The sequence below is a fragment of the Erythrolamprus reginae genome, chromosome 8 (assembly GCF_031021105.1).
Source record: "Erythrolamprus reginae isolate rEryReg1 chromosome 8, rEryReg1.hap1, whole genome shotgun sequence".
Classification (NCBI taxonomy): domain Eukaryota; kingdom Metazoa; phylum Chordata; class Lepidosauria; order Squamata; family Dipsadidae; genus Erythrolamprus; species Erythrolamprus reginae.
In genome coordinates this window covers 17,179,080-17,188,623 of record NC_091957.1, presented here as the reverse complement: position 1 = coordinate 17,188,623, position 9,544 = coordinate 17,179,080, and the positions used below count along the sequence as shown (strand labels likewise).

Here is a 9,544-nt window from a genome sequence, read left to right as displayed (position 1 = left end):
TGTTGGGCTAGAATACCTCCAAGGTCTTTGATTTAATTTATTCAATTTTGATTTAATTTATTTGATTGATTGATTGATTGATTATTGATTGATACGGTATCTCCTACTTGGGTTGGGCTAGAAGACCTCCAAGTCCCTTCTATTCCTATTCTGATTGATTGATTGATTGATTGAATGATTGGATTTATTCGATTTTGATTTAATTTATTTAATTGATTGATTGATTGATTGATTGATTGTCTGATTGATTGATACAGTATCTCCTGCTTGGGTAGGGCTAGAAGTTATCCAAGGTCCCTTCCAACTCTATTCTGATTGATTGATTGGATTTATTCAATTCTGATTTAATTTATTTGATTGATTGATTGATTGATACAGTATTTCCTGCTTGGGTTGGGTTAGAAGATCTCCAAGGTCCCTTCCAACTATTCTGATGGATTGATTGATTGATTTGATTTTTATTTAATTCACTTGATTGATTGATTGATTGATTGATACAGTATCTCTTGCTTGGGTTGGGCTAGAAGACCTCCAAGGTCCCTTCCAACTCTATTCTGATGGATTGATTGATTTAAGTTATTTGATTTTGATTTAATTTATTTGATTGATTGATTGATTGTTTGATTGATTGATTGATTGATTGGAATAGTCTAGGCAGGGGGCTGGACACGAAGACTTCCAAGGTCCCTTCTGGTCGGGGACCCCACCAAATCCTTCTTAATTTCTCCCCCATCCTTTTTTTTTCTTTTTTGCAACCAGGGGAAGACTTTGGAAGTGTTGCGTCTATGCAGGCAAGTGGCCTTCATCCGCTTCCTGATCCGTTTCAAGAAATCCAAGATCCACCCAGGGGTTTCCGCCAGAGATTTCGTCTTCGACGGGGTCCCCGTCCGGGTTTATTACCCCAAAACCCCTATAAGCGGCCAGAGGAAAGGATTTGTCTTCTACCACGGAGGGGCGGGAATGATCGGCAGCATCCGTAAGTGGGGGATAATTATGGGGGATAATTATGAGGGAAGGAAGGAAGGAAAAATAGAGGGATAGAAAGTATATTGTAGATAATACCATAGAAGATAAATAGAACTAGAGAGAAAGAAAGGGGAGAAAGAGAGAAGGGAGGGAGGGAGGAGATGAAGAAGAGATGGAGGAGGAAGGAAGGAAGGAAGGAAGGAAAGGGAAGAAAAAATAGAGGGATAGAAAGTATATTGTAGATAATAACGTAGAAGATAAATAGAGCTAGAGAGAAAGAAAGGGGAGAAAGAGAGAAGGGAGGGAGGGAGGGAGGAGATGAAGAGGAGATGGAGGAGGAAGGAAGGAAGGAAAGGGAAGAAAAAATAGAGGGATAGAAAGTATATTGTAGATAATACCGTAGAAGATAAATAGAGCTAGAGAGAAAGAAAGGGGAGAAAGAGAGAGGGAGGGAGGGAAGGAAGGAAGGATGGAAGGAAAAATAGAGGGATAGAAAGTATATTGTAGATAATACCATAGAAGATAAATAGAACTAGAGAGAAAGAAAGGGGAGAAAGAGAGAAGGAAGGGAGGGAGGGAGGAGATGAAGAGGAGATGGAGGAGGAAGGAAGGAAGGAGATGAAGAGGAGGTGGAGGAGGAAGGAAGGAAGGAAGGAAGGGGAAGAAAAAATAGAGGGATAGAAAGTATATTGTAGATAATACCGTAGAAAATTTATAGAGCTAGAGAGAAAGAAAGGGGAGAAAGAGAGAGGGAGGGAAGGAAGGAAGGGGAAAGCAGGAAAGAAAACAGGATGGATGGATGGAAGGAAGGAAGGAAGGAAGGAAGGAAGGAAGGAAAAAACACGGTGTGGAAAAGAAATTTAAAGACACGTGTCTCAATTTTCCTTTGCCACAATTACAAAATAGGCGCCTTGCTCTGTAGTTTGCCTTGCAATGGCTTTGATGGGTTGTCTCCCTTAATGTCGCTCCTCCCAGGTTACTACGAGGACATCACCAGTAAAATTGCCAAGGAGAGCGAAGCGGTGGTGGTCGTGGTCGGGTGAGTAACAGCCCATGCTTCTCCCGTGTGAAACGCAGTGGCTCAGGTGCCCAAGAGGAAGCTAGCCCGTTACGGCAAAGACCCTGGCTTACGGCGGTTTGTTTAGTGACCATGAAAGGGGGGAACACGGCGACTGTCGTAAATGGATGTTCAGTTGCCGAGCGTCTGCATTTTGATCACGGGACCACAACGGGGGACGGTGCAATTGTTGTTAAGTGTGAAGAACGGTCCCAGGTCACTCTTTCTTTTAACGTCCGACAGTCACTGAGTGAAATGTGGTAGGTCAAAGGCTACCTGGACCCAGCTAGCTAACAGCATCAGTGTTAGAATGGAGTCTGATTTGCAGCGAGGCAGAGGAGGAGGAGGAGGAGGAGGGGAAGGAGGAGGAGGAGGAGGAAGAGGAGGAGGAGGAGGAGAACAATGATGACAACGGCTATGGGATTCTTGGTACTCTATGAGCTGAGTTGTTTCCTTCATGACTCAGCTAGGGAACATCATGAGCCGGGGTGGCGCAGCAGGTAGAGTGCTGTACTGCAGGCCACTGAAGCTGACTTGTAGATCTGTAGGTCAGCGGTTCAAATCTCATCACCGGCTCAGGGTTGACTCAGCCTTCCATCCTTCCGAGGTGGGTAAAATGAGGACCCGGATTGTGGGGGCAATAGGCTGGCTGTGTTAAAAAGTGCTATTGCTAACATGTTGTAAGTTGCCCTGAGTCTAAGGAGAAGGGCGGCATAAAAATTGAATGAATGAATGAATGAATAAATAAATAAATAAACAAATAAGTAAATAAGTAAGTAAGTAAACAAACAAACAAATAAATAAATCAGTGTTAGAAGGGAATTGTGTTTGGGAGGGGGAGGAGGAGGAAGAGGAGGAGGAGGAAGGAGGAGAACAATGACTGGGGGTCCTTGGTGATCTCTGAGCTTGGTTGTTTTCTTAAGACATTTCATGACCCAACTAGATAACATCATCAGTGTGAGAAGGGAGTCTGATTTACAAAGAGGAGGAGGAGGGGGGGAGAATTCCGGGACCCTGGCTGATCTCTGAGCTTGATTATCTTCTTGCAGACCTTTCACTACCCAGTTAGGGAACATCCTCAGCGCTGGGTGAGCAGGGAGGTCTCCTCTCCCTCTTCATCTACCTCCAAGGTACCCCAGAGACCCCCTCCCACTCACTCAACCCCAAATCCAACCCAAACCGTAACCCTTCATCCGCTGTCTTTCCAGCTACCGCCTCTCCCCGGAGAACCCCTTCCCCACCCAGTGGCAGGACTGCCTGACCGCCACCGTCCACTTCATGAAGCACGCCGAGGACTACGGCGTGGACCCTTCGTGCATCGTCGTTGGCGGGGACAGTGCCGGAGGCAACTTTGCCACCGTCGTCACCCGAGAACTGCTGGACCGTCCGGACCTCCCCAAACTCCGCGCGCAAGTCCTCATCTATCCGGGCCTCCAAGCATTGGATTTCAACCTCCCGTCGTATCAACAGAACGCCTCCGTCCCCATCTTGTTCCAGGAGAGCGTGGTCTTCTATGGCCTGAAGTTCCTCTCGAGAGACGGCGCGCTGACCAGTGACCTTTTGAAGGGTTGTCACGTCCCCGACGAGTTTCGAGCGAAGTACGAGAAATGGCTCAGTCCGGATAACATCCCTGAGCGTTTTCGACGCCGCGGCTACCGGCGATGCTTGCTGGGACGATACAAGCCAGAGGTCCACGACCAAGTGCCGAACCTCCTCCACGACACCTTCTCCTCCCTCTTCGTCGACGATGCCACCTTGAGCCGCTACCCAGAGACCTTCATCGCCAGCTGTGAGTACGACGTCCTGCGTGACGATGCGCTGCTCTACAAGAAGCGGCTGGAGGACAACGGGGTGAAGGTTTCGTGGTTCCACGCCCAGCAAGGTTTCCACGGCATCATCAACCTCTGCTATATGAACTTCGTCCAGTTTCCAGATGGTATGGAAATTTTGGAGAAAGCGTCAGGTTTTGTCCGGGATTTATGAGACCATTTTTTGAGGAGGAAGGTCAAAGTGATCCTCGATTTCCCACGATTCATTTTGTGACTGTTCCGAAGTTACAACGGGTTTTTCCCACCCAGTTTTTCACACTTACAACCATGAGAATATCCCCATATGTATGGTACATGTTTCTGGTAAAAATATACAGTATATCTCTCTTTCTTTCTTTCTTTCTTTCTTTCTCTCTCTCTCTTTCTCCTTCTTTCACTCCTTCTGTCTCATCTCTCTCTTTCTCTCCTCTGTTTCTCTCTCTTTCTCTCTCTGTTTTTTGCCTTCTCTCCCTCTCTCTCTCCTTCTATCCCTCTCTTTCTCCTTCCCTCTATCTCCTTCTATCTTTCTCCTTCTCTCTCTCCTCTCTCCCTCTCTCTCTCTCTCCTCTTTTTCTTTTCTCTCTCTTTTTCTCCTTGCCCTCTCTTTCCCCTTCTCTCCCTCTCTCTCTCTCGCTACTCTTTTCTCTTTCTCTCTCTCTTTCTCTCTCGCCTCTTTCCTCTTTCCCTGTATCTCCTCTCTTTTTCTCCTTCTCCTCTCTTTCTCCTTCTATCTCTCTCTTTCTCTTTCCTCTCTCTACCCTCCTCTCTTTCTCCTTGTTTCTCTCCATAAGATGTTTGTATATGTGTGTATGTGTGTGTAGCTAACTTGGGGATTCAGAAAAAAACAGGAGAGATTAATCCTCCAATTACAACAGTTTGCTGTCAGCATCCCAATTAACATCCAAGAAATAAATCCGAGTCCAAATCTTGGCCTTCTTCCAAGGCCTGACATTCACTTAGTGACTGTTCAAAGTTACAACGGCCCTGAACAAAAGCCACTTAAGACCGTTTTCCACACTTACGACCAATGTGGTATCGCTGGGGTCAGCTGTCTTGCTTAGCAACATACATTTGGGGCTCAATTACGGTCGTAAGTCAAGGATCCCCTGTATCGATCAGGCTGTCCTCAATTTAGGAGCCCCAAATTTATGTCGCTAAGCAAAACAGTGACTAAATGAGTTTTTGCCCCATTTTACAACCTTAAATCACCAAATGAACTGTTCTAAGGCTATACAGGTAGTCTTTGACTTATGATGGTTCATTTAGTGACCATTCAAAGATGCAACAGCGTTTAAAAAAAGGGATTTATGACTTTTTCCCAAACTTATGACCATCGCAACCTCCTCTAGGTCGCAGGATCCAAATTTGGGTGCTTGGCCACCAGCTCCTATTTATGACGGCCACCCGATCCCCTTTTGCGACCTCTTCACCAGCAACGCAGGGTGTGTGTGTGTGTCGGGAAGAGCTGGCTCCACTTAACAACTGCCATGACTCACTTAACAAATGCTGCAAGAAAAGCCTCAAAGCAAAGCTCGCTCCCCCGATGTCTCTCTTAGCGACATCACTCTGAGGCTCCATTTTGCCTATTTGCCGATGACTGTAATGTGTGCCATAGGGTTGATATTCCTGGAGGCGTCTGTAATATGGTGAATGATTTAGCTTTACTAGATAAGTGGTCAAAGCAATGGAAACTGCAGTTTAATGTTTCCAAATGTAAAATAATGCACTTGGGCAAAAGGAATCCTCCATCTGAGTTTTGTATTGGCGGTTCTGTGTTAGCAAAAGCTTCAGAAGAGAAGGATTGACGGGTCGTGACTTCTGACAGTCTCCAAATAGGTGAACAGTGCGGTCAGGTGGTAGGGAAAGCGAGTCGAATGCTTGGCTGCATAGCTAGAGGTACAACAAGCAGGAAGAGCGAGATTGTAATCCCTCTGTATAGAGCGCTGGTGAGACCCCATTTGGAATTATACTGTGTCCAGTTCTGGAGATCTCACCTACAAAAAGAGATGGATCAAATTGAAAGGGTCCAAAGACGGGCTACAAAAACGGTGGAAGGTCTTAAGCATCAAACTTATCAGGAAAGACTTTGTGAACTTCTGGAGGACAGGAGAGAAAGGGGGGAGACGATCGAAACATTTCAATATGTAAAAGGGTTAAATAAGATTCAGGAGGGAAGTGTTTTTAATAGGAAAGTGAACCCAAGAACAAGGGGGCACAATCTGAAGTTAGTTGGGGGAAAGATCAGAAGCAATGTGAGAAAATATGATTTGAATGAAAGAGTAGTAGAGGCTGGGAACAAACGTCCAGCAGACATGCTTGGTCAATCCACAGGAACTGAATCTAAACATGCCTGGGATAAACATAGATCCATCCTAAGATAAAATACAGGAAATAGTATAAGGGCAGACTAGATGGACCAGGAGGTCTTTTTCTACCGTCAATCTTCTATGTTTCTGTGTTTCTATAAGTCGAGGATCATCTCCTAGAAGCCACCTTTCCTACTGCAGATTGACCATTTGAGGGTTTCGCCACCAGGTGGCGGCAAACAACAGCAAAGTATCCACTCACACCTTTTGGGTGGATGAATAAACAAGGGGCATCCCTTGGAGACCGGCTCGGCCGCATTTCTGTAACCTTGGCTTTCTCTCTTCCTTATTTCGAAAGGCAAAGTTGACTTTACGTGCGGCTTTACTAGCAGGTTGTATCCTACGTGTCGAGCAGCGTGTTTGTCAATAGAACTGAACTTTGGTGACTGATTAGCCCAGGGTAGTTGGCAGAGTCAGTCGACAAACAAACTGGGTTATATTGGATCAAGATGCTTAGCCGGGGGAAAACTAACAATGCAAGTTTGTCGGGGTTCTTCTTGGTTGAGCTTTCTGGGGAGAAGGGGGGGGAGAATGGTTGACACCCCCCTCCCTCAAAGGAGAGTTTGAAAACAGGAGGGGGGGGGCTTTTCAAACAGAGAGAATGTGGAAATGGCCCCATGGTTAGACGTTTAACAAGCTCTGCAACACAAACCACCTTGCTTGGTTAGCAGACATGAGAAGTGAGTTCAAAAGATGCAAAGCTATAAATCAGGGTCTTTCCCCCCCCCCCTCTCCTCCAGCCTGCCAGATAGAGATCTCTCCCATCCAGCTGTGCCAACTGAGGTTTTTCTTCTTCTTCTTCTTCTTCTTCTTCTTCTTCTTCTTCTTCTTCTTCTTCTTCTTCTTCTTCTTCTTCTTCTTCTTGCTCTTTCTTCTTCTTCCACCTCTTCCTCCTCCTTCTCCTCTTCCTCCTCTTCTTCCTCCTTCCTTTCTCCTCCTCCTCTTCTTCTTCCCCTTCTTCCTTCCTTTTTCCTTCTCCCTTCCTTCTTCTCCTTCTCCTCCTCTTCTTCCTTCCTCCTCCTCCTCTTCTTCCTCCTTCCTTCTTCCTCCCTCCTCCTCCTCTTCTTCCTTCCTCCTTCTTTCTTCTACTTCTCCTCCTCCTCCTCCTCTCCCTCCCCCTTCTCCATTTCCTCCTCCTCTTCTTCCTTCTTCCTTCCTTCTTCCTTCCTTCCTCCTCTTCTTCCTTCCTCCTTCTTTCTTCTACTTCTCCTCCTCCTCCTTCTCATCTTCCTCCTCCTCCTCTTCTTCCTTCTTCCTTCTCCTCTTCTTCCTCTTCCTTCCTCCTCCTCCTCCTCTTCTTCCTCCTCCTCTTCTTCTTCCTCCTTCCTCCTCCGCCAACAACAACTTGAATCTCCAAAGACCTACGCTAGGGTCCTCTTTGTAGGCTTTAGTTCAGCAGACCTTCACATCACCTTCACGAAATACTCTGAACTCTGAATGCTCTGAGTTCAGAGAATGGGGGAGATTTGTCTTTCCCGGTATTTCTAGGAATCTAATCTTCAATTATTTTTTGTTCCGGAATGATTCACCAATGGAAGTGACATCCACACCGTGGCTAAAAGGATGGGACGCTGGGATAATGGGTGACTCAGTGCTGAAGATTTCCTAAAACCAAAGGAAGGAGCCCCCATGTCCTCTGGCTGGATTCAGCCCCACTCTGGTTTAGGGGGCTGCGGAGTGGGGGGGAGAGCGGGTGGAGTGGATATATGAGTCACGGAGGAAGAGGAGAAGGAGGAGTCTTGCACCTCTTGAGTGGAAGGAACTGCCTTATATGGAGGAGGGAAGGAGGACCTGAACCGACAGCAGGAAGGTTGGGAGGGACAATCCATCCATTGGAAATAGAGCCATGGGGGGACCTCTGGAGGTCTTGTAGTCCAACCCTCTGATCAAGCAGGAGACCCAATGTATTCAAATCGAATCAATTAATCAGAATAGAGCTGGGAGGGACCTTGGAGGTCTTCTAGTCCAACCCCCTGCTTGAGCAGGAGACTCTATTCTATTCTATTCTACATCTATTCTAGTCTACTCTGCTCTGCTCTATTCTATTCTACATTTATTCTATTCTACTCTACTCTGTTCTGCTCTGCTCTACTCTACTCTACTCTATTCTACATCTATTCTATTCTACTCTACTCTGCTCTACTCTATTCTATACATTTATTCTATTCTACTCTACTCTGCTCTGCTCTGCTCTACTCTACTCTACTCTATTCTACATCTATTCTATTCTACTCTACTCTGCTCTACTCTATTCTATACATTTATTCTATTCTACTCTACTCTGCTCTGCTCTACTCTATTCTATTCTACATTTATTCTAGTCTACTCTACTCTACTCTGCTCTGCTCTGCTCTACTCTACTCTATTCTATTCTACATTTATTCTATTCTACTCTGCTCTGCTCTGCTCTGCTCTATTCTATTCTACATTTATTCTATTCTACTCTGCTCTGCTCTACTCTATTCTATTCTACATTTATTCTATTCTACTCTGCTCTGCTCTACTCTACTCTATTCTACATTTATTCTATTCTACTCTACTCTGCTCTGCTCTGCTCTGCTCTACTCTATTCTATTCTACATTTATTCTATTCTATTCTGCTCTGCTCTACTCTATTCTATTCTACATTTATTCTATTCTACTCTACTCTGCTCTACTCTATTCTATACATTTATTCTATTCTACTCTACTCTGCTCTACTCTATTCTATTCTACATTTATTCTATTCTACTCTACTCTGCTCTATTCTATTCTACATTTATTCTATTCTACTCTACTCTGCTCTATTCTATTCTACATTTATTCTATTCTACTCTACTCTGCTCTACTCTATTCTATTCTACATTTATTCTATTCTACTCTACTCTGCTCTGCTCTATTCTATTCTACATTTATTCTATTCTACTCTGCTCTGCTCTACTCTATTCTACATTTATTCTATTCTACTCTACTCTGCTGTACTCTATTCTATACATTTATTCTATTCTACTCTACTCTGCTCTGCTCTGCTCTACTCTATTCTATTCTACATGTATTCTATTCTACTCTACTCTGCTCTGCTCTACTCTATTCTACATTTATTCTATTCTACTCTACTCTGCTGTACTCTATTCTATACATTTATTCTATTCTACTCTACTCTGCTCTGCTCTACTCTATTCTATTCTACATTTATTCTATTCTACTCTGCTCTGCTCTGCTCTATTCTATTCTACATTTATTCTATTCTACTCTACTCTGCTCTGCTCTGCTCTACTCTACTCTACATTTATTCTATTCTACTCTACTCTGCTCTGCTCTGCTCTGCTCTATTCTATTCTACATTTATTCTATTCTACTCTACTCTG

General features: G+C 44.7%; 1 protein-coding gene across 1 annotated transcript; it reads left to right on the top strand.

The window, feature by feature from the left end:
* Positions 1-763: 763 nt before the first annotated feature.
* Positions 764-4,760, top strand: LOC139170742 (arylacetamide deacetylase-like 3). Its single transcript, XM_070758236.1, has 3 exons — positions 764-976; positions 1,942-2,005; positions 3,232-4,760. The coding sequence occupies exons 1-3, from the start codon at positions 961-963 to the stop codon at positions 4,004-4,006; spliced, it is 855 nt and encodes a 284-aa protein (XP_070614337.1). The 5' UTR covers positions 764-960; the 3' UTR covers positions 4,007-4,760.
* Positions 4,761-9,544: the final 4,784 nt, after the last annotated feature.